Source organism: Ornithorhynchus anatinus, chromosome 2 (assembly GCF_004115215.2).
Source record: "Ornithorhynchus anatinus isolate Pmale09 chromosome 2, mOrnAna1.pri.v4, whole genome shotgun sequence".
NCBI lineage: Eukaryota > Metazoa > Chordata > Mammalia > Monotremata > Ornithorhynchidae > Ornithorhynchus > Ornithorhynchus anatinus.
Window position 1 is genome coordinate 4,574,245 of NC_041729.1, and position 24,914 is coordinate 4,599,158.

General features: G+C 51.9%; 1 protein-coding gene across 1 annotated transcript in view; it reads right to left on the reverse strand.

Moving 5' to 3' along the window:
- The window catches only part of KSR2 (kinase suppressor of ras 2), a 294,653-nt gene that overhangs the window by 92,875 nt on the left and 176,864 nt on the right, over window positions 1–24,914 (reverse strand). Inside the window, exons 8-11 of the mRNA XM_039911188.1 lie at window positions 16,772–16,839; window positions 10,572–10,690; window positions 9,752–9,799; window positions 2,559–2,727 (exon numbers count right to left, since the gene is read on the reverse strand). Of these exons, the coding sequence (XP_039767122.1) occupies window positions 2,559–2,727; window positions 9,752–9,799; window positions 10,572–10,690; window positions 16,772–16,839 (404 nt within the window). The remainder of the gene's footprint in view (window positions 1–2,558; window positions 2,728–9,751; window positions 9,800–10,571; window positions 10,691–16,771; window positions 16,840–24,914) is intronic.

The window sequence follows — 24,914 nt, forward strand, 5'->3', positions numbered from 1 at the left end:
ATCATAACGTTGGCATTCGGTAAGCGCTTACTAGAGAAGCGGCGTGGCTCAGTGGCAAGAGCCCGGGCTTGGGAGTCAGAGATTGTGGGTTCTAATCCCGGCTCCGCCGCTTGCCAGCTGTGTGACCTTGGGCAAGTCACTTCACTTCTCCGGGCCTCAGGGACCTCATCTGGAAAACGGGGATGAAAACCGTGAGCCCCATGTGGGACATCCTGATCAGCTTGTATCCCCCCCCAGCGCTTAGAACAGTGCTCGGCACATAGTAAGCGCTTAACAAATACCAACATCATTATCATTATTATCATCACTGGGTGCCGAGCACTGTTCTAAGCACTGGGAGAGATACAAGGTCATCAGGTTGTCCCACGTGGGGCTCAGCCTTCATCCCCATTTTCCAGATGAGGTCCCTGAGGAACAGAGAAGTTAACAGACCTGTCCGAGGTCACACAGCCGACAAGTGGCAGGGCTGGGATTCGAACCCACGGCCTCGGACTCCCGAGCCCGAGCTCTTTCCATTGAGCCACGCCGCTTCGCGGCACTGGTCTAACGCACTTGGGAGAGGACAACAGAACAATAAACAGACACGTTCCCTGCCCACAACGAGCTGACGGTGTGGAGGACGAGCTCACAGTCTAGAGAACGACCTAGCTGTGAGACCTTGGGCAAGTCGATTCACTTCTCAGTGCTTCGGTTTCCTCATCTGAAAAATGGGGATCAAAGAGCCGTTCTCTCTCCCCTTTATTAACAATAACGGTAATGATAACTGTGGTGTTTATTAAGCACTTACTACACTTAAGCACTTAGAGAAACTTAGAGAAACAGCGTGGCTCAGTGGAAAGGGCACGGGATTGGGAGTCGGAGGTCGTGGGTTCGAATCCCGGCTTTGCCACTTGGCAGCTGTGTGACTGTGGGCAAGTCGCTTGACTTCTCTGCGCCTCGGTTACGCCATCTGTAAAATGGGGATTAACCGTGAGCCTCACGTGGGACAACCTGATTATCCTGTATCTCCCCCTGCGCTCAGAACAGTGCTCTGCACAAAGTAAGCGCTTAACAAATACCGACATTATTATTATTATCATTGTTACTAAGTGGCAGAGCCGGGATTAGAACCCATGACCTTCTGACTCCCAGGCCCGGGGTCTCTCCACGAGGCCACACTGTTTCCCCTGAGCTTCCAGTCTACAGGGAGCTAGATTCGGCCGGGCAGAGCAGCGGCGGGCCACAAGACCACCCATCCAGGCAGGAGGGTCCGCCTGGAAGACCCCCGGGACTTTGGAACTTTGGACCGTAAGCTTGTTAATAATAATAATAATAATAATAATGTTGGTATTTGTTAAGCGCTTACTATGTGCCGAGCACCGTTCTAAGCGCTGGGGGAGATACAGGGGAATCAGGTTGTCCCACGTGAGGCTCACGGTTAATCCCCATTTTACAGATGAGGGAACTGAGGCCCAGAGGAAGCGAAGTGACTCGCCCACAGTCACACAGCTGACGAGTGGCAGAGCCGGGAGTCGAACTCATGACCTCTGACTCCGAAGCCCAGGCTCTTTTCCACTGAGCCACGCTGCTTGTTGTGGAGAGGGAATGTGTCTATTACATTGTTGTACTGTACTGAGCAGCAGCGTGGCTTAGTGGCTACAGCCCGGGCCCGGGAGTCAGAGGGACCCGGTTTCCAATCCCGGCTCCGCCGCACGCCTCCTGTGTGACCTTGGGTAAGTCACCTCACTTCTCTGGGCCTCACTGACCTCGTCTGTAAAATGGGGATGGAGACCGTGAGTCCCACGGGGGACAGGGACTGCGTCCGACCCCATCTGCTTGGATCCACCCCGGCGCTTAGAATAGCGCTTGGCACGGAGTGAGCGTCGGCAAGCATCGTGGCCTACGGGCAAGAGGACCCGGGTTCTTATCCCGGCCCCACCACTTGTCCGCTGCGTGACCTTAGGCAAGTCACTTCTCTGGGCCTCAGTTCCCTCGTCTGGAAAATGGGGATGAAGACCGTGAGCCCCACGGGGGACGGGGTCCGTGTCCAACCCGACGGCTACGTATCTACCCCAGCGCTCAGAACGGGGCTTGGCCCACAGCAAGCGCTTGCCAAGTACCATCGTCATCATTATTCCTCTCCCAAGCGCCGAGTACGGGGCTGGGCACGCGGTAAAGCGCTCAACAAATACGAGTGAATGAATGAACGACCCCGAGTCTCTCAGGGGAGAAGCCCGAGGCTCCGTCCCTCCACCCGGCTCGGCGGGCTGACGCCGGGCCCGTTCTCAAGCCCCCCGCTTAGGGGAAAGACCCCGGGCTTGGGACGTGGGTTCTAATCCCACTCCGCCCCTTGTCCGCTGTGCGACCTGGGGCAAACCGCTTAAATTCTCCGCGCCTCAGTTCCCCCACCTGTAAAATGGGGATTAAAAGACCGCGAGCTCCACACGGGACAACCCGATGACCTTGTATCCACCCCAGGGCTTAGAACAGTGCTTGGCCCAGAGTAAGCGTTTAACAGATACCACAATCTTTTCATTTTTATCCCTCTCCCAGGCCCCCGGGGAGTCGCGAGCGGGTACCTGGCATGTTGAAGTTCTTCTGCTGCCTCGGGCACTGCGGAGAGGGGTGCAGAGGCGACGGGGGAGTGGCGCTTGGGGGCAGCGGGGGCGCCGGCGACGAGGGCGTGGACGAAGTCGTGGACGAGGGGTTGCTGCTGGAGTCCGGCTGGTAGGGCACCGGAATGTGGTCCTGCGGCCGGAGGCCGGGGCATCGCCACCGGTCCGCGGGAGGGAGAGGACGAGGAGGAAGGCAAAGACGGTTCGATTCAATTCCCTCATTTATTGAGCGCTCCCCGGGCGCAGAGCACTGTACTGAGCACTTGGGAGCCGTCGACCGAACCATAAAGAGACGCGTTCCCTGCCCTCAACGAGCTTACAGTCTTGAGGAGAGGGATGATGACGTTGGCGGTGCCCACCCTTCTCCCCGCTCCACCGAGTCCTCCCGCCCTCCTTGGCGGATCCCCGGCCCCGGCGGCAGGGAGTAGTGACTAGAGGCCGGGCCCGGGAGGCAGAAGGTCACGGGTTCTAATCCCGGCTGTGCGGTGTGACCCCGGGCAAGTCGATTCACTTCCCCGGGCCTCAGTTCTCTCATCTGGAAAACGGGGATTGAGACGGTGGGCCCCAGGTGGGACGGGGACTGTGTCCAATCTGATTTGCTTGGATAATAATAATAATAATTACGGTATTTCTTAAGCATTTACTAGGCGCCAAGCACTGAGATCCACCCCAGCGCTTAGTACAGTGTCTGCCACGTAGTAAATGATTAACAAATACCCTTTTATCTCCCAACTCTGAACGCAGTTCAATGCCCCCCTTTCTCCAGCCCCCGCCAGTTTTCTACCTAATAATAGCAATATTTATATTAACGTCTAGCCACCCCCTGCCCCTCATTGTGGGCAGGGAATGTGTCTGTATACTGCTTTATTGCGCTCTCCCAAGCGTTCTGCGCACAGTAAGCACTCAATAAATACCACCGGCTGACTGACTCTACACCGGAAACTCAGTGTGGGCAGGAAATGTGTCTCTTCTGGACTCTCCCGAGTGCTTAGTAAAGTGCTCTGCCCACAAAAAGTGCTCATTCGATACAAATGTCTGACTGCCTCTTCCTCTATTTGCCCTCCAGCTTATGCCGATCGAAGGAAAGGAGTTTTTTATAGTATTGGTTAAGCGCTTACTATGTGCCAGGCTCCGTACTAAGCGCTGGGGTAGATACAAGCTAGTCAGGTTGGGTACAGTCCCTGTCCCACACGGGGCTCGCAGTCTTAATTCCCATTTTCCAGATGAGGGAACTGAAGCACAGAGAAGGGACGGGACTTGCCCCGGGTCCCACAGCAGAAAGGTGGCGGAGATGGGATTAGAACCCGGGTCCTTCTGACTCCCAGGCCCGGGCTCTAGCCATTAGGCCGCGCCGCTTCTCGTCATGTTGGACCCTTGATTACGGGGGATACAGTCTCTGTCGCACATGGAGCTCCCTGTCTAAGGTGGAGGGAGTAGACCGTAAGCCCGTCAAAGGGCGGGGACTGAATCTGTTACCGATTTGTCCATTCCAAGCGCTTAGTCCAGTGCTCTGCACAGAGGAAGCGCTCAATAAATACTATTGAATGAATTCCCACTTTTCAGACGAGGAAACAGGCCCAGAGAAACAAAGTGACCTGCCCGAAGTCACCCAGCAGACAAGTGGTAGAGCCGGGATTAGAACCCAGGTCCTTCTGACGACTCCCGGGCCCTGACTCTAGCCACCAGGCCACACTGCTTCTCTCCGTGACAGCAGTCAATTGTATTTATTGAGCGCTCACTGTGCGCAGAGCGCTGTGTGACCATCCCACCGGGTCGGCGGCTGCCGAGATTGGGGTTGGAGCCTAAGACATCGGCTACCCTGTCCTCTGAACGCATTAGAGAAGCAGCGTGGCTCAGTGGAAAGAGCGCGGGCTTGGGAGTCAGAGGTCATGGGTTCGAAACCCGGCTCCGCCGCTTGTCAGCTGTGTGACTGTGGGCGAGTCACTTCACTTCTCTGGGCCTCAGTGACCTCATCTGTCAAATGGGGATGAAGACCGTGAGCCTCACGTGGGACAACCTGATGACCCTGTATCTCCCCCAGCGCTTAGAACAGTGCTCTGCACCTAGTAAGTGCTTAACAAATACCAACATTATTATTATTATTAAAATAATAGCAATTGTGGTATTTGTTAAGCGCTTCCTATTCATTCATTCATCATTCAACTCATTCATTCATTCAACTGTATTTATTGAGCGCTTACTGTGGGCAGAGAACTGTACTAAGCGCTTGGAAAGTACAATTCAGCAAATGGATGGAGACAATCCCTATCCAACAACAGGCTCAGTGCTGAGCACCGTTATAAGCACTGATGTCGATAATAATAATAATAATGATGATGGTATATGTTAAGCGCTTACTATGTGCCAAGCACTGTTCTAAGCACCGGGGGAGACACAAGGTAATCAGGTCGTCCCACGTGGGGCTCCCAGTCTTCATCCCCGTTTTCCAGATGAGGGAACTAAGGCCCAGAGAAGTGAAGCGGCTCGCCCAAAGTCACACAGCTGACAAGCGGCGGAACCGGGATCAGAACCCAGGCCCTCCGACTCCCAAGCCCGGGCTCTTGCCGCCGAGCCACGCTGCTTCTCTAAATTAATCAAGTGGGACACGGTCCCCCTCCCACATGGGGCTGCCGGTCTCCATCCCCATTTTCCAGATGAGGGAACTGAGGCCCAGAGAAGCGAAGCGACCCGCCCACGGTCCCACAGCAGACAGGGGGCGAAGCCGGGATTAGAACCCGTACACTCCGCTCCTCTGCCGCTCACCTCCTCACGGTGCCTCGTTCTCACCCGTCCCGCCGTCGACCCCCGGCCCACGTCCTCCCTCTGTCCTGGACGCCCTCCCTCCTCACCTCCACCCAACTAACTCTCTGCCCCCCTTCCAAGCCCTACTGAGCGCTCACCTCCTCCGGGAGGCCTTCCCGGACCGAGCCCTCCCTTTCCCTCCAGCCCTCCTCCCCTCCCCATCGCCCCGACTCCCTCCGCTCCACCCCCTTTCCCTCCGCACAGCACCGGTGCCGATTTGTATATATCATTTATCGCTCTATTTTATTAATGATGTGCATATATCTATGATTCTATTTATCTTGACGGTATTGACGCCTGACTACTCGTCTTGTTTTGCCGTCCGTCTCCCCCTTTTAGACGGCGAGCCCGTCGTCGGGCAGGGATGGCCTCTATCTGTCGCCCAACTGTCCATTCCAAGCGCTCAGTCCAGTGCTCTGCACTCGGGAAGCGCTCAGTAAATACGATTGATCGAAAGAATGAATGACCCAGGTCCTCCTGACTCCCAGGCCCGGGCTCTCTCCCCGAAGTCACGCTGCTTCTCACCACCCCGGAGGTTGTCGTTGGGACGAGGCCAGGGCACGAGGGATCAGGTACCCTCTCTTCCGAGCACAGCCCCCGGGGAGGCGTTGCGGATTGGATTTCGGGAGCGGGCACTTGGGCAGCCGGCTTCCTCCGTCCCTCCCGGTTCGGATTTAAGGGCCATTCCTTTTCCACAGCAACGTGCGGTCGGTCCGGGGGATCGTATGTCAGTGGCGTGTAGCGATAGACATCTCGGAAGAATCCCGGAGCCGTCTCACTGAGCGGCGGCTATAAATAGCGACCGGGATTTCGTCTGGTCCGGCCCCTGGCTTTTATTTTCAAAAGTCCCCAGTGGGCTACACAATAATAATAATAATAACGATCGTCTACTATCAAGGGCTGAATCTCTCTGGGCCTCGGTTCCCTCGTCCGCATTAGTACTGCGCCCAGCAAATAATGATAATAATAACGGTGGCATTCGTTAAGCGCTTACTATGCGCAGAGCACCGTTCTAAGCGCTGGGGAGGATACAAGGCGATCAGGTTGTCCCACGTGAGGCTCACAGTCTTAATCCTCGTTTTACAGATGGGGTAACTGAGGCCCAGGAAGGTGAAGTGACTTGCCCGAAGTCACACAGCTGACAAGTGGCGGAGCCGGGATTTGAACCCATGACCCCTGACTCCCAAGCCTTTGCTCTTTCCACTGAGCCACGCTGCTTCTCTTATTAAGCCTTAACAAATTCCAAGTGCTTAGTACAGGGCTTTGCACACAGTAAGTGATCTAATAATGATAAGAATGATAGCTGTTAAGCACTTACTAAGTGCCATTAATAATAATAATAATACTGAAATAATAATGATATTTTAAAAACGTTTACCGTGCTATAATTATAATAAGAAGAATTTGAATTTGTTAATAACTTACTCTCAAGCATTGAGTCTGCCAAGTGCTGAGTCTCTCTATGCCTCAGTTCCCTCATCTGCATCAGTATAGTGCCCAGCACATAGTAAGCCTTAACACATACCAAGTGCTTAGTACAGTGCTTTGCATGCTGCAAGCGCTCAATAAATACGATCGAATGAAATACATTAAAGAAAAAAAAACACGGACTGAATTCAACTTTCATTCGATCGTATTTATTGAGCGCTTACTACGTGCAGAGCACTGTACTAAGCGCTTGGAATGGACAAATCGGTAACAGATAGAGACGGTCCCTGCCCTTTGGCGGACTTACGGTCTAAACCTGATTATATCGCATCGACCCCAGCACTTAGAAGAGAGCCTGGCACACAGTCAGCTTTAACAAATACCATAGAAAATCAGAACATGGACTGTGTTCGACCTGATTATCTCGTATCTACCCCAGCGCTTAGAACAGTCCCCGGCACATAGGAAGCACTTAACAAAATTCCGTAAAAAAAATATCCCGGACTACCGATCTGCAGCCTGAATCTAAACATCTAGAAACAGTGCGAAGTGGGGGTTGAATGAATCCCTCGTCTCCCTCCTATTTATTAATAATAATGTTGGTATTTGTTAAGCGCTTACTATGTGCACAGCACTGTTCTAAGCGCTGGGGTTGACACAGGGGAATCAGGTTGTCCCACGTGAGGCTCACTGTTAATCAGTAATAATGATGATGGTATTTGTTAAGCGCTTACTATGTGCCAAGCACTGTTCTAAGCACTGAGGTAGATACAAGGTGATCAGGTTGTCCCGCGTGGGGCTCACGATCTTAATCACCATTTGACAGAGGAGGTAACCGAGGCACTGAGAAGTTAAATGACTTGCCCAAAGTCACACCGCTGACAAGTGGCGGAGCCGGGATTGGAACTCACGACCTCTGACTCCCAAGTCCGGGCTCTTGCCACTGAGCTGCGCTGATTCCTTAGAACGTGCGCTTCGCGGAGGACCGGACATCGTGTCTGACCTAATTCACTTGCAACTGCCCCAGCGCTTAGAACGGTGTTGGACCCCTAATAAGCGCTTAAATAATGCCATGAAAAAATCCACTCTGAAATCTTTGAATCAAAGTGGATTCCCCAATTCAAAGACACAGGGCGCATCTACTGACAAAACGACTCTGCGATAAGCCATCGGGCAAATTACGCCTTCTGTCCTCCTTCCGGTCAATCCCCATTTTGAACTGAGTTTGCGTCTGATCGCGAAGCAGCGTGGCTCAGTGGCAAGAGCCCGGGCTTGGGGGTCAGGGGTCATAGGTTCGAATCCCGGCTCTGCCACTTGGCAGCTGGGTGACTGTGGGCGAGTCACTTCGCTTCTCTGGGCCTCATCTGTCAGAATGGATGAATGAAAGGAGAAAACCTGGGCCCGATTTCAAGATCCTTCTACCTTAAAAGATCGGGGGTCTCAATGCCTGAGGGTCAGGTGGGCTTCAGGGAGGCAGATCTGAGATAATAATAATAATGTTGGTATTGGTTAAGCGCTTACTATGTGCAGAGCACCGTTCTAAGCGCTGGGGGAGATACGGGGTCATCCGGTTGCCCCACGTTGAGGCTCACGGTCTTCATCCCCATTTTCCAGATGAGGTCACTGAGGCCCAGAGACGCGAAGTGACTCGCCCACAGTCGCACAGCTGACAAGTGGTGGAGCCGGGATTCGAACCCACGACCTCTGACCCCTCGGCCTGGGCTCTTTCCACTGAGCCGCGCTGCTTCTCATGATGACGACGACGCCTCGAGGGGAACGTGGAAAAGAGCTGATGGAATTCTCCCCCCATCTTTGTGCCCATTATTTTGAAAGCGATTTCCCCTCTAGCGATACCACCTAACCCTAACCTCACTCTTCCCAAATATCAGTGCCTAAAGATCGGAATAATAATAATGAGAATAATAATTGTGCTATTGGAAAGAGCCCGGGCTTGGGAGTCAGAGATCGTGGGTTCTAATCTCGGCTCCTCCGCTTGTCAGCTGGGGGACTTTGGGCAAGTCGCTTCACTTCTCTGGGCCTCAGTGACCTCCTCTGTAAAATGGGGATGAAGCCTGGGAGCTCCACGAGGGACAACCTGATCCTTGTATCCCCCTAGCGCTTAGAACAGTGCTTGGCACGTAGTCGGCGCTTAACAAATACCAACATTATCATCATTATTATTAAGCCCTTACCATGTGCCGAGCACTGTACTAAGCGCTGGGGTGAATACAAGTCACCCAGTCCCTGTCCCACAGTCTCAATCCCCATTTTCCAGATGAGCGAAAGGAGGCCCAGAGACGTGAAGTGATTTACCCAAGGTCACGCGGCAGACAAGTGGCAGAGCCGGGATTAGGCTCATCGACCTTCCGACTTCCAGGCCGGGGCTCTATCCACTACCGCATTCATTCATTCAATCGTCTTGACCGAGCGCTCACTGTGTGCAGAGCACCGTACTGAGCGCTTGGAATGGACAATTCGGCAACAGATAGAGACCGTCCCTGCCCGACGACGGGCTCACGGTCGAAACGCCGCGCCGCTTCACTGCTCACAGCCTGCAAAAATCCACCATCCCTCCCTTTTCCGTCTATTTCTTCATCACCCTATTTATTTTGTCAATGAGCTGTACATCGCCTCCATTCTATTTATTTGCTATCGTTTTAAGGAGACGCTCATCCCCTCGATTCTAGCTATCGCCATCGTTCTCGTCCGTCCGTCTCCCCCGATTAGACCGTGCGCCCGTCGGAGGGCGGGGACCGTCCCTATCTGTGGCCGACTTGTCCATTCCAAGCGCTTAGTACGGTGTTCTGCACATGGTAAGCGCTCAATAAATGCTACTGAATGAATGAATGAATTTTCTTGTTTTTAACCGGGCCCCCAGAAGACGAAAGGTCGGGAAATCAACGAAATCACCCCTCTTCCCTACTCACCCTGGGAGAGTGGTTGTTTTCCAGCGTGCAGGAGGAATCAACCAGGATCTGTGGAGTTGAGAAACATTCAGTCTTTCCACCGGGCAGAGAGTCCCCCCCCAAAAAACAGAAGGAATCACGATGGCGGGAAGAGTCAAGAATCCAACCTGGGTTTTCCTCTCCTGCCTAAACCCCTAAATTTTCCTCCCCGTTGTCACGGGTTCTAAGCTCGTCCCCTCGTCCGCTGTGTGGCCTTGGGCGAGTCGCTGAGCTTCTCTGGGCCTCAGTTACCACATGGGTAAAATGGGGAATGCTGGTATTTGTTAAGCGCTTCCTTTGTGCAGAGCACTGTTCTAAGCACTGGGGAAGATACAGGTGAGTTCGAATCCCAGCTCTGCCACTGGTCAGCTGTGTGACTGTGGGCGAGTCACTTCACTTCTCTGTGCCTCAGTTCCCTCATCTGTAAAATGGGGATGAAGACTGTGAGCCCCACGTGGGACAACCTGATTCCCCTCTGTCTACCCCAGCGCTTAGAACAGTGCTCGGCACCTAGTAAGCGCTTAACAAATACCAACATTATTATTATTATCTGCAAAATGGGGATGAAGACTGTGAGCCCCACGTGGGACAACCTGATTCCCCCGTGTCTACCCCAGCGCTTAGAACAGTGCTCGGCACAGAGTGAGCGCTTAACAAATACCAACATTATTATTAATCCGTGCAGAGCACTGTACTAAGCGCTTGGAATGGACGATTCGGCAGCAGACGGAGACCATCCCTGCCCAAAGTGGGCTCGCGTTTGGGGGGCCCAGCCTCGGCACGAACCCCCGGAGAACCTCACCTTGTTGATTTTGTTGGTTTTGGGGAGGGTCTGGCTGATGTGCAGGTCAGAATATCGCGGGGGCTTCTTCAGGGGGTTGTTGATGTCACAGGGAACCGACTCCGTCCGGACTAACCTTGCTGGATCCGTAGGGGGAAAAAGCCACATATTTGACAGTTTTAATACAGCTTCTCCAATCGATCAACCCATCGATAGCATTCCTCGAGCGCTGACTAGGTGCGGGACACAGTACTGAGCGCTTGGGAGAGTCTGATACAAAAAAAAAACCAACGATGGCATTTAAGCGTTTACTATGTGCAGAGCACTGTTTTAAGCGCTGGGGAGGATACAAGGTGATCAGGTTGCCCCACGTGGGGCTCCCAGTCAGAGGAGCCGGGCTTGGGAGTCAGAGGTCACGGGTTCGAATCCCGACTCTGCCACTTGTCAGCTGTGCGACTGTGGGCAAGTCACCTCACTTCTCTGGGCCTCAGTGACCTCGTCTGGAAAATGGGGATTAAAATTGTGAGCCCCACGTGGGACAACCTGATCACCCTGTATCTACCCCAGCGCTTAGAATAGTGCTCTGCAAATAGTAAGCGCTTAACAAGTACCAACGTTATTCTCGGTGCCTCAGTTACCTCATCTGTAAAATGGGGATTAGCTGTGAGCCAACCTGATGACCCTGTATCTAACCCGCGCTTAGAACAGTGCTCCGCACATAGTAAGCGCTTAACAAATGCCAACATTATTATTATTAACGCCCATTTTCCAGATGAGGGAACTGAGGCCCAGAGAAGTGAAGTGACTCGCCCTCGGTCACACAGCTGACAAGAGGCAGAGCCGGGATTTGAACCCATGACCTCCCTGCTCGTGCTCTTTCCACTGAGCCACGCTGCTTCTCTAAAGAATGAGCAGAAACGACCCCGCCCGTAACGAGCATACGGCCTGGAGCGGGAGACAGACGTCAACGTGAATAAATGATTTATAATCGAATAAGAAGAATAATTATGGTACTTGTTAAGCACTTACTATGTGTCACGCACTGTTCTAAGCGCTGGGGCAGATAGAAGTTAATCAGGTCGGACAGTCCCGGCTCACACTCTTAAGCCCCATTTTCTTTTAGCAGAGGAGGAAACTGAGGCACAGAGAAGTTACGTGACTCACCTAAGGTCACGCGGCAGGAAAGTGGTGGAGCTGGGATTAGAAATCATGACCTTCTGACTTCCAGGCCCGCATTTGGTAGGCGTTTACTATGCGTCAAGCACTATTCTGGATTTGATGGTCAGTCGGTCGTATTGACTGAGCGCTTAGTGTGTGTAGAGCACTGTGCTGAGCGCTTGCGAGAGCACAATACAACCATAAACAGACATATTGCCCGCCCACGACGAGCTTGCGGTCGAGGTGGGGGAGAAGGGCGTTACTATAAATAGAGAAATTACAATGGTCGGGCGATCGGATTTGAAATTAAAAGCCAAAAAGACGTTTCGGGATCATCAAGGGAGTTGGTTTATCTGTGTCCCACTTGATGTGGACGATCAAGAATCGGCCAATGAATAATGATAAGTGTGGTATTTGTGAGGCGCTTATTATGTGCTAAACACTTGGATTAAGTGCTGAGGTAGATACAAGATAATAGTGGAAAGAGCCCGGGCTTGGGAGTCCGAGGTCATGGGTTCGACTCCCGGCTCTGCCACTTGTCAGCTGTGTGACTGTGGGCGAGTCACTTCACTTCTCTGGGCCTCGGTGACCTCATCTGGAAAATGGGGATTAACTGTGAGCCTCACGTGGGACAACCCCATGACCTTGTATCTACCCCAGCGCTCAGAACAGTGCTCTGCACATAGTAAGGGCTTAACAAATACCAACATTATTATTATTAATAATGATGGTGTTTGTTAAGCGCTTACTATGCGCCAAGCACTGTTCGAAAGGCTGGAGAATCAGATACCAAGTAATCAGAAAATCAGATAGTCGGTACCACATGAGTAGGAGGGCGTACAAATAGAAGCCGCGTGAGAAGCAGCGTGGCTCAGTGGCAAGAGCCCGGGCTTGGGAGTCAGAGGTCACGGGTTCGAATCCCGGCTCTGCCCCTTGTCAGCTGTGCGACTGTGGGCGAGTCACTTCACTTCTCTGGGCCTCTGTGACCTCATCTGGAAAACGGGGATGAAGACCGGGAGCCTCACGTGGGACAACCTGATGACCCTGTATCTCCCCCAGCGCTCAGAACGGTGCTCTGCACCTAGTAAGCGCTTAACAAATACCAACATCATTATTATTACAAATATTGAATCCTCATTGTTGCAGAGGAGGAGACTGAGGCCCAGAGCAGTGAAGTGACTTATCCAAGATCTCACAGCAGGCAAGTGGTGGCGTCAGGATTAAAATCCAGCACTAAAACCACACAAAGAACAGGTCAAAAATCGGTGTCAAGCAGCATGGCCCAGGGGATAAAACACGGGCCAGGGAGCCAGGGGACCACGGGCTCCACCGCTTACCTGCTGTGTGACCTTGGGCAAGTCACTTTTCTTCTCTATACCTCATTCCTTCAACTGTAAAATGGGGGGGGGGGGTCAATACCTGGGCTCCCTCCTTCTTAAACTGTGAGTCTCATAATAATAATGTTGGTATTTGTTAAGCGCTTACTATGTGCCGAGCACCGTTCTAAGCGCTGGGGGAGACACAGGGTAATCAGGTCGTCCCACGGGAGGCTCACATTTAATCCCCATTTTCCAGATGAGGTAACTGAGGCCCAGAGAAGTGAAGTGACTCGCCCACAGTCACACAGCCGACAAGTGGCAGAGCGGGGATTTGAACCCGAGACCTCTGACTCCCAAGCCCACGCTCTTTCCACTGAACCACGCTGCTCTCATGTGGGACAGGGACTGTGCCCGACCTGATTAGCTTGTACCTTGTTCTCGCCCATCCTGCGGACGACCCCCGGCTCACGTCCTCCCTCTGTACTGGACGCCCTCCCTCCTCACATCCACCCAACTAACTCTCTTCCCCCCTTCCAAGCCTTACTGAGCGCTCACCTCCTCCGGGAGGCCTTCCCAGACTGAGCCCCCTTTCCCTCCGCTCCTCCTCCCCTCCCCATCGCCCCGACTCCCTCCCTCTGCTCATCCCCCTTCCCCTCCCCACAGCACCGGTGCCTATTTGTATATATTATTTATTACTCTATTCTATATCTATGACTCTGTTTATCTATTTTGATGGTATTGACGCCTGTCTACGGGAAGCAGCGCGACTCAGCGGAAAGAGCCCGAGCTCTGGAGTCCGAGGTCATGGGTTCGACTCCCGGCTCTGCCACTTGTCAGCTGGGTGACTGTGGGCGAGTCGCTTAGCTTCTCTGGGCCTCAGTTACTTCATCTGGAAAATGGGGATTAACCGTGAGCCTCACGTGGGACAATCCCGATGACCCTGCATCTCCCCCAGTCCTTAGAACAGTGCTCTGCACATAGTAAGTGCTTAACAAATACCAACGTTATTATTACTTGTTTTGTTTTGCTGTCTCCCCCTTTTAGACTCTGCACACAGTAAGCGCTCAATAAATACAATTGAATGAATGGATGGATGAATGGATGGATGGATGGATGAATGAGTGAGTGAGTGAATGAATGAATGAACGAATGAATGAATGAATGAATACCTACCCCAGCACTTAGAAAAGTTCCTGACCTGGTTTTGTTTCATTCTGAATTTTTTTGAACTGGAAGAATTACATGTTCAGCCTTTCTAGACCACCATCAACTCTATCCTGAGGATGCTTTTAGTGAACAACTTCCCCTCAGCCTCTCACGCCCTTAGCACGAGTTGGAAGGGGAAGCAGCCCGGCCTAGTGGAAAGAGCCCGGCCCTGGGAGCCGGAGGACCTGGGTTCTAATCCCGGCTCCGTCACTTGTCCGCTCCGGGACCTTGGGAAAGTCCCTTGACCTCTTTGTGCCTCAGTTCCCACACTTGTAAAATGGGGATGAAGACTGTGAGCTCCATGTGGGTCACGGACCGTGTCCAGCCTGATGAGCTTGTATCTTACCCAGAGCTCAGTACAGTGCTTGGAACATAGGAAGTGCTTCACAAATTCCATTAAAAAATTGATGGACTCTTCCGGATGAAGGAAAAGTGATTTATAGAGATTGGGGGGCTTGATATCTTCCTGTTTACTTGTTTTGATGTTTGTCTCCCCCCTTCTAGACTGTGTGCCATTTGTTGGGTAGGGATTGTCTCTATTTGTTGCTGAATTGTACTTTCCAAGCGCTTAGTCCAGTGCTCTGCACACAGAAAGTGCTCAATAAATACGATTGAATGAATGAATGAATGAATGAATGAATGAATGAACTGGTGGACCCCCCCCCCCCCTTTAATAAGAATTTCAAGCCAGTAACTGTAAGCTCACTGTGGGCAGGGAACTTGTCTACCAACTCTGTTATATCATTATATTGTAATAATAATAATAACGTTGGTATTTGTTAAGCGCTAACTATGTGCAGAGCACCGTTCTAAGCGCTGGGGTAGATACAGGGTCATCAGGTTGTCCCACGGGAGGCTCACAGTCTTCAGCCCCATTTGACAGAGGAGGTCACTGAGGCCCAGAGAAGTGAAGTGACTTGCCCACAGTCACAGAGCTGACAAGCGTCAGAGCCGCGATTCGAACCCACGACCTCTGACTCCCAAGTCCAGGATCTATCCACTGAGCCATGCTGCTTCTCTGTATTGTACTCTCCCAAGCATTTAGTCCAGCGCTCTGCACAGTTAGTGCTCAGTAAATCCCACGGATTAATTGGGTTTACAATCCCTAGACTGTTTATCCACTCTACTGTATTTTACTCTTCCAAGCATTTGGTCCAGTGCTTCGCACACAGTAAGCACTCCAGAAATACAACTGATTAATTCATTCGATAGTATTTATTGAGCGCTTACTATGTGCAGAGCACTGTACTAAGCGCTTGGAATGGACAAATCGGTAACAGATAGAGACGGTCCCTGCCCTTTGACGGGCTCACACACATTAGGCTGTGCTGAATTTTATTGTATTGCATTTATCGTATTGTATTTTAGTCACCCAAGCGCTTAGCAGCGAGACTTAGTGGCAAGGGCGCGGGCTTGGGAGTCAGAGGTCGTGGGTTCTAATCCCGCCTCCGCCGCTTAACAGCTGCGAGACCTTGGGCAAGTCACTTCACTTCTCTGTGCCTCAGTTCCCTCCTCTGGAAAATAGGGATTAAAATTGAGCCCCACGAGGACAACCTCATTACCTCGTATCTCCCCCAGCACTTAGAACAGGGCTTGGCACATAGTAAGCGCTTAACAAATGCCATCATCGTCATTATCATTAGTCCAGTGCTCTGCACACCGTAAGCGCTCGATAACTACCACTGATTGATGAAATGAGCTTACAATCACTAGACTGTGTTTACTCACTCTACGTATTGTATTTTACTCTCCCGAGCGTTCGGTGCAGTGCTCTGCACCCAGTAAGCGCTCGGTAAACACCCCTGAGCGACTGAGGGACTCGCGAAAGCGTCGATGAGGCCAACGGAGTTATCCTAACCTCCGCCGACGGGTTTCTGGAGGGGAAAAGCACGGGGAATTTGTCCTCGAGGAGAGGGGGATATCCTCCTCCCCCGAGCACCGAGCGGAGAGCGGAGCCAGGGGGAGAACCGGGGCAGATAAATCCGAGGAAAATGAGGGGGAGGAAGAGATGAGCTGCTGTGTTGCTCGTCTCCGTCCACGTCCCCACTTCATGTGTTCATTCAATCGTATTTATCGAGCGCTTACTGGGTGCAGAGCACTGTACTAAGCGCTTGGGAGAGCCCAACAGAACAATAAACAGACACGTTCCCGCCCACGACGAGCTCGCGGTCTAGAGGAGGGGAGACAGACATTCTACGAATAAATCCACGACGGCTGCGGACAGAAGCGGTGCGGGGCTGGGAGGGGGCGATGAACGAAGGGCGCGAGTCGGGGCGACGCGGAAGGGAGTTGAAGAGAAGGAAAGGCGGGGCGTAGTCGGGGAAGGCTTCTTGGAGGAGATGGGCCTTCAGTAAGGCTCTGAATGGAGGGAAGAGTCGACGACCGGTGGATTTGAGGCGGGAGCGCGTTCCGGGAGAGAGGCGGGACGCGGGCCAGGGGTCGGTGGCGAGGGAGACGAGGGCGAGGTAAAGTGGGAAGGCAGACGACAGCTCAAGGGCCGCGGGGAGCATGTGGGAGACGCCGGCTCAGCATCCTTACCTCCTCGGTGGATAATCAGTAAGTGGCACGGAGGGGCTTCTTTGGTGCATTTGTTGTGGCACTTTAACCTAGCGGAAACAACAGGACAAAACGGAGGTGAAGCCTCATTCATCCCCGAGACCTTAATAAGAGTCATCGGATGTGTTAAGCGCTTACTATTCATGCGATAGTATTTATTGAGCGCTTACTATGTGCGCAGCACCGTACTAAGCGCTTGGAATGGACAAATCGGTAATAGATAGATACAGTCCCCGCCCTTCGATGGGCTTACTCATTCAATCTGAGCGCTTACTGTGTGCAGAACGCTGTACGCAGTGCTTGGAAAGTACGATTCGGCAACGGGTGGAGACGATCCCTACCCAACAACGGACTCACGGTCTAGCAGACTTATGCTTTCTAAGGCTTGCTATGTGTCAAGCACGGCTCTAAACGCTGGAGTAGATTCGAGGTCATCAGGTTGTTTGGCGTTTGCTAAGCGCTTACTATGTGCCAAGCACTGTTCCAAGCGCTGGGGGTAGATACAGAGAAGCAGCGTGGCTCAGTGGAAAGAGCCCGGGCTTGGGAAGCAGAGGTCAAGGGTTCGAATCCCGGCTCTGCCATTTGTCAGCTGGGCGACTGTGGGCAAATCACTTCACTTCTCTGTGCCTCAGTTACCTCATCTGTAAAATGGGAATTAAGACTGTGAACCCCACATGGGACAACCTGATGACCCTGTATCTACCCCAGCGCTTACAACAGTGCTCTGCACATAGTAAGCGCTTAACAAATACCAGCCACTTGTCAGCTGTGTGACTTTGGGCAAGTCACTTCACTTCTCTGGGCCACAGTTACCTCATCTGTAAAAGGGGATGAAGACTGTGAGCCCCCTGAGGGACAACCCGATTACCCTGTATCTGCCCCAGCGCTTAGAACAGTGCTTTGCACATAGTAAGCGCTTAATAAATACCAACATTATTATTATTATTATTACAGGGTTATCAGGTTGTCCCACGTGGGGCTCCCCGTCTTCAACCCCATTTTCTACATAAGGTCACTGAGGCCCAGAGAAGAGAAGTGACTTGGCCAAAGTCACACAGCTGATAAGTGGAGGAGCCGAGATTAGAACCCGAGACCTCTGACTCCCAAGCCCGGGCTTTTGCCACTAAGCCACCTGTTGTTCCTTACACCCCTCCAAGCGGTCAGTACAGTGTTCTGCACACAGTCAGCACTCGATACATACTATCGATCGGCTGATTGATGGAAGTGTAACCGGGGATGCATCGGGAAATAAAAATAATAATAATAATGTTGGTATCTGTTAAGCGCTTACTATGTGCAGAGCACCGTTCTGAGCGCTGAGGGAGATACGGGGTAATCAGGTTGTCCCACGTGAGGCTCACGGTCTTCACCCCCATTTTGCAGGTGAGGAAAGTGAGGCCCAGAGAAGTGAAGTGACTCGCCCACAGTCACACAGCTGACAAGTGGCGGAGCCGGGATTCGAACCCATGACCTCTGACTTCTAAGCCCGGGCTCTTTCCACTGAGCCACGCTGCTCCTAACCCAGGTCCTAACCCAGGAGGAGATTTTCCAGCACTAGAAGATCTCGGTCTAAAGGCAATGACCACAATAATAGTAAGAAATGGGGTATTTCATTCACTCATTCATTCAATTGTATTTATTGAGCTGAGAAATAAATATAATAAAGGAATAAATATTGGGAAATAAAGTTATTTCTTACTGTGTCCCGAGCACTGTACTGAGCGCTTGGGAACTACAATTCAGCAACAAATAGAGACGATCCCCTCCCCACAACGGGTATTTGTGAAGCGCTTACTACGTACTAGGCATCGTACTAAGCGCCGGTGTGGCTACGAAGAAATCGGGTTGGATACGGTCCCTGTCCCATGGGGGGCTCACGGTCTCCATCCCCATTTTACAGAGGCACAGAGAAGTCAAGCGACTCGCCCCTAGGTCACACAGCAGGAGACGGGACCAGAACCCGGGTCTTTCTGACTCCCAGGCCCGTGCGCCAGCCATTAGGCCACATTGCCTCACCATGGACCAAAGACAGTAAAAGGAACTTTTGGCTCTGAGGATCTCCAAGCACCACGTGCGCTGGGGAACCTGGAAACTTCGAAGTGGGCTGAGAATTACACAACCACGCTGCTGTTCTTGTCTAGACATCTGCTTTGCTGAGTGACCTTTCTTGAGTCACTTAATTAACCTTTCGGGGCCCCAGTTACCCTCTTCCATTGGAAAAGGGGCGTGGCTCAGTGGAAAGAGCACGGGCTTGGGAGTCAGAGGTCATGGGTTCGAATCCCACATCGGCTGCTTGGCAGCGGTGTGACTGTGGGCAAGTCACTTCACTTCTCCGTGTCTCAGTTCCCTCATCTGTAAAATGGGGATGAAGACTGTGAGCCTCACCCGGGACAGCCTGATGACCCCGTATCTCTCCCAGCGCTTAGAACAGTGCTCCGCACATAGTAAGCGCTTAACAGATACCGACATTATTAATCCTCCTTTCTATGCTAGTGCCTTCTGAGAACTGCTGAGGTAATAATCAATTTCACCACTTACAAAACTTACAAAACATTCCTCCAACTCGCCTTTTTCTTTCCATCTTCCGGGCGTTTTTGCTGTTAGCCGAAGAACAAATTACCGGCTGATTAAGCATCCTGATTCCCCTTAATAATAATAATGATGATGATGGTATTTGTTAAGCGTTTACTATCTGCCAAGCACTGTTCTAAGCATGGAGGGAGAGCAGGTTGTCCCCCGTGGGGCTCACAGTCTTCATCCCCGTTTTACAGATGAGGGAACTGAGGCACAGAGAAGGGAAGTGACTTGCCCCAAGTCATGAAGCTGATAAGTGGCAGAGCCGGGATTCGAACCCTCGACCTCTGGCTCCCAAGCCCGGGCTCTTTCCTTTAAGCCACCCCAGCGCTTAGTACAATGCTTGGCACATAGTAAGCACTTAGCAAATACCACGATTATCATTATTATTATTCTCTGTGTGAACATAAACACCCAGGTTCAATTTCTGAATTTCCTGCCAACCAGGCTCTTTGTTCCTACGTCCTAAGTGCCTAAATATATAATAATAATTATGCTTTTTGTTAAGCACTTACCACGTGCCAGGGACTGAACTAAGCGCTGAAGTGGATACAAGCAAATGGGGTTGGACCCAGTCCCTCTCCCACGTGGGGCTCACAGTCTCAATCCCCATTTTCCAGATGAGGTCACTGAGGCCCAGAGAAGTGACTTGCCCAAGGTCACTCAGCAGACGAGTGGCAGAGCCGGGATTAGAACCCCCGACTTTCTGACTCCCGAGCCAGTGCTCTTATATATGTGTGCGTGGGGGGAGGGTGTGTTCATTCAATCGCATTTACTGAGTGCTTCCTGTGTGCAGAGCACTGTACTAAGCGCTTGGGGTGTACAATTTGACATGTACATTCGATTTAAAAGAAGCCCATCTAAAACTCAAGGACTGCTCCAGGTCGACCTTTCAACAAACCCACTTCCTCTACTCCCTCCTCCAAGTGTCTGTTTCCACCCATCTTTAATCACGGCGCCCTCCGAAAACCCAAATAATCCAATCAAACGCTTCATTTTTCGCACCGATTCTCATCTGTTCCATGCCAAACGGAATAGAGCGCATTCGATATCTGCCGGGTCCCGAAAACGACGAAATCGAGAGGGAACAAAGTGAAATTTCAGGCCGTCAAGAGCGGGTTCCAATCCCGGGAGATTAAAATGGCTAAATAACCCCGAGTCCTTCAGCAAACACTTGCACGCGATCACCGAAAGCTCATTAATCGGGAGCCGTTAGGGCCCGGAATCCGTATCTTTTCCTCATCTCTATTTCATTAACACGATCCCAGTTCCAGTATTGAGGAAACCATTCTGCTAACGTTGGCAAACTTTTGAGGAAAAGCTACCGCTCCTTAGGTTACGGAACACCTTCGACCCCTTTCTGAATCCCGCCCCGGGATCGTTTCGGAGAGCGATCTGCGTCAAGAGAATGAAAACCTCTACAGGGGCCTAGCCGGGAGAAGATAAAAACCCCATTTTTTAGCCGAATTTAGATTAATGTCCGTCTCCTCCTCCTCTAGACCCGTAAGCTAGTTCGGGGCCGGGAACGCGTCTGTTAACGGCTGTATTGGACTCTCCCAAACCCCCAGTAAAGGGGCAGGAAAGGGAGCATGGAGTCTGCTCCCCAATGGTTTAAATAATGGGGTGCCTCCTTAAGGAAAGGGGTGGAAAGCCTAATAATAATAATAATAATAATAATGTTGGTATTTGTTAAGCGCTTTCTATGTGCAGAGCACTGTTCTAAGTGCTGGGGGAGACACAGGGGAATCAGGTTGTCCCACGTGGGCCTCACGGTCTTAATCCCCATTTGACAGATGAGGTAACTGTGGCACAGAGAAGTGAAGCGACTCGCCCACAGTCACACAGCTGACGAGTGGCAGAGCCGGGATTCGAACCCATGACCTCTGACTCCAAAGCCCGTGATCTTTCCAGTGAGCCACGCTGCTTGCCCGGGCCTGGGAGTCGGAAGGTCATGGGTTCTAAATCCGGCTCCGTCACCTGTCTGTCGTGAGCCCGTTGCTGGGTAGGGATTTGTTGCTGAATTGTACTTTCCAAGTGCTTAATACAGTGCTCTGCACACAGTAAGCGCTCAATAAATATGATTGAATGAGTGAATGAATGCTGTGTATCTGGGGCAAGTCACTTCACTTCTCTGTGCCTCAGTTCCCTCATCCGTAAAATGGGGATTACGACGTGAGCCCCACGTGGGACGACCTGATTACCTTGTGTCTACCCCTGCGCTTAGAAGAGTGATGATGATGATGGTATTTGTTAAGCGCTTACTATGTGCCAAGCACTGTTCTAAGCGCTGCTGCTTGGCACGTAGTAAGCGCTTAACAAATACCATCATTATTATTATTATTATTGCTATTCTCTGTGCCTCAATTACCTCATGCAGCATGGCACAGTGGATAAAGCACGGGCCTGGGAATTCGAAAGTCATGGGTTCTAATCCACTAGTCTGCTGTGTGACCTTGGGCAAGCCGCTTCACGTCTCTATGCCTCAGTTACCTCGTCTGTAAAATGGGGATCAAGATTGGGAGTCCCATGTGGGACAGGGGCCGCGTCTAAGCCGATTTGCTTGTATCCACCCCAGCGCTTAGTACAGTGCTTGGTACAAAGTAAGTGCTTAACAGATACCACAATTATCATTATTATTAGAAGTAGTATCATTATTATTATCATTATGATGTCTGTCATCCCCTTGATTCTATTTATCGCGATTAAGTTGTCTTTGTCCGTCCGTCTCCCCCGATTAGACTGTGAGCCCGTCGATGGGCAGGGGATGGTCTCTATCGGTTGCCGAATTGTCGCTTAGTCCAGTGCTCTGCACATAGTAAGCGCTCAATAAATACTATTGAATGAATAAATGTTGTGTGACCTTGAGCCAAGTCGCCTCCCTTCTCCGGGCCTCTGGAAAATGGGGATTCAAACTGTGAGCCCCACGTGGGACGTGGACTGTGTCCAACCTGATCGGCCTGCATCCACCCCAGCGCTCAGTACAGCGCCTGACGCTTAGTAAGCGCCTAACAAACACCGTAAATAAGGCCATATAATGATAAAGGCTTTTCTTATGCCAACCAAGGGGGTGGTTGCTACGAAGGGGGATGTTCTGGGAGCTTTCGGTCACCGGGGACCGGTTTTCCCGTAACCCGGCGGGTTCCACCGCAGTTCTCACGATCCTGCTGACGTCTGCACCCTTGGAGCTGAACGCTATAAGAGAAGGGTGAGAGAGAGTTCAGCCCTCACTGGGCCTATTAGAGGAAACGACTCCATTTGCATGTTCGGGGAATGAAACGAGAATAGAGACAAAACACCAGGGAGAGGAGGAGGCTAAAGCAGGTCCGAAGCTACCCCGGCATCAGCCGAACCCTGCGTGGCGGCTCTCGGTACCCCCCAAAACCATCGCGGGATCCAAGGGGATTCGCTCCTTTACCGGTCCGGGGAGTCGGCTTTTATTAGTAGCCGTGGAAATCTACCGAGGTAACAATCCTCCCCTCTCAGGATGGCACTTGAAGAGTTTCCAGTCCTCTACCGGTCTCCACTACGGGACGGAGAGCGGAGCAGAGGCCCGTCCGTTCCCTTCGTAGCTCGGCCAGTGGCTAGCGAGGGGCTAGGAGCCAAAAATCCCCCGTGCACGGGAGCGAGTCGAGGGCGGAGACTCGAGTTGACCGCGCGGAAGGAGGCCACGGTCAACCGCTTCCGGATTTTTCCCGAGGAAACTCTCCCGATCCACTACCGGAACGATGGCAGATGGAGAGCGGGGGCGTTCCGCGAGAGATGCGTCCGTGGAGCCATTAGGAGTCGGAGACGACTCGCCGGCGTAAGACATGACTGGTAGCGGTGGTAAGAGTTGTAGAGTAGTGGAAAGAGGAATAGTGGCAGTGAGGCCTAGTGGATAGGACATGGGCCCGGGAGTCAGAAGGACCTGGGTTCTAATACCAGTTCCACCACTTCTCTGCTGTGTGACCTTGGGCAGATCACTTCGTTTGGGCCTCAGGAAACCGTGCCTCAGTTTCCTCATCGGTAAAATGGGAATTAAGACCAGGAACCCCGTGTGGGACCGGAACCGGGTCCACCCCAATTTGCTCGATTCCATCCCAGGGTTCAGTACGGTGCTTGGCACAAAGTAAGCAGTTAAGAAATACCATAATTATTATTATTAGGGATCGGGGTTAGAGACGATAAATGCCCGAGGTCACGCTGTACTAGGTCTTTGGGAAGCACGTCGTAAAGAAGTGACATGGTCCCCACCCGCAACGAGCTGACACTCTTCCTGGGGTATCGTTCTGCTAAATATCAACCAAAATCCTCACCGGGAACCGGAGAGAAAAAAAAGCTGTAGTCCCGAGTTTGACTTTTGGATCGTCTCTTGATGCTCTGGCACAAATCACTGAACGTTTCTCGGCCTCACTAGGTCTCGATTTTCCCATCTGTGAAGTCGGGCTGATGACCTGTGCCCCTAATGTGAAAATGAAATTTTCTCGCAGCTATCTTGGACATTTTCCCAAACCTACCTCTCCGTAGAGAAGCAGCGTGGCTCAGTGGAAAGAGCCAGGGCTTCGGAGTCAGAGGTCATGGGTTCGACTCCCGGCTCTGCCATTTGGCAGCTGTGTGACTGTGGGCGAGTCACTTCACTTCTCTGGGCCTCAGTTCCCTCATCTGTAAAATGGGGATTAACTGTGAGCCTCACGTGGGACGACCTGATGACCCTGTATCTCCCCCAGCGCTTAGAACGGTGCTCTGCCCATAGTAAGCGCTTAACAAATTCCAACATTATTATTATTAGGGATTGGGGTTAGACTACAGGGAAGCACTTCCTGAACGACGCCTGAAAGAAAGGCTTCATTTTTCAGTCGATGGTATTTCCTGAGCACTTACCGTGTGCAGAGAACAGTGCTTGGCACATAGTAAGCGCTTCAGAAATACCATCATTATTATTATTAAGCGCTTGGGAGAGGACAACGATAAACAGGCACATTCCCGGCCCACAACGAGCTTCCAGGCTAGAGGGAGCTTAGACTCTAGGGGGTAGAGAGGTTACCCCCTTCTCCGTCAAGCGGTCTAACCTCCTTAACCGAGGCTCTCGGGAAGAAAAAAGAATCCACCCTTGCAGACAAGAATCCGGGGTACAAATTGGAGCTCATCCAATTTGAAAATCCTGGAGTCTAGCCTAGCCCCATCCGACTGGAACGGTCGAGTGGGGTTTCCACTTGAGGGATGAGCTGGATCAGCCCGGATCGATTTTCCCCAAGGTCGTGTTCAAAGTCGGTGAATTTGCATAGTAAAATCGCCCAGTCTTTCCATATTAATTGGCATGAGCTCGCAAAGGCTAGGGGGACTTTCAAGCTACAAATTTCATTATTGAGAGGGCAAAGGGGGACGTTCCTCGAATATTCCTTTTACCCTTCCCTCTGGCTCACCCTCCCCGGGATGGATGCAAATCTCCTGCCTCTCGGGGAAGCCGAGGGCCAGGGAAAGGTTGAGGGAGTTTGGGGAGGGGAGGTTGGGGGGAGGCAGAGGTGGAGGGGAAAAGCTAACAGAGGGTGAAGGAGAAGCTTCCAGAATCCTT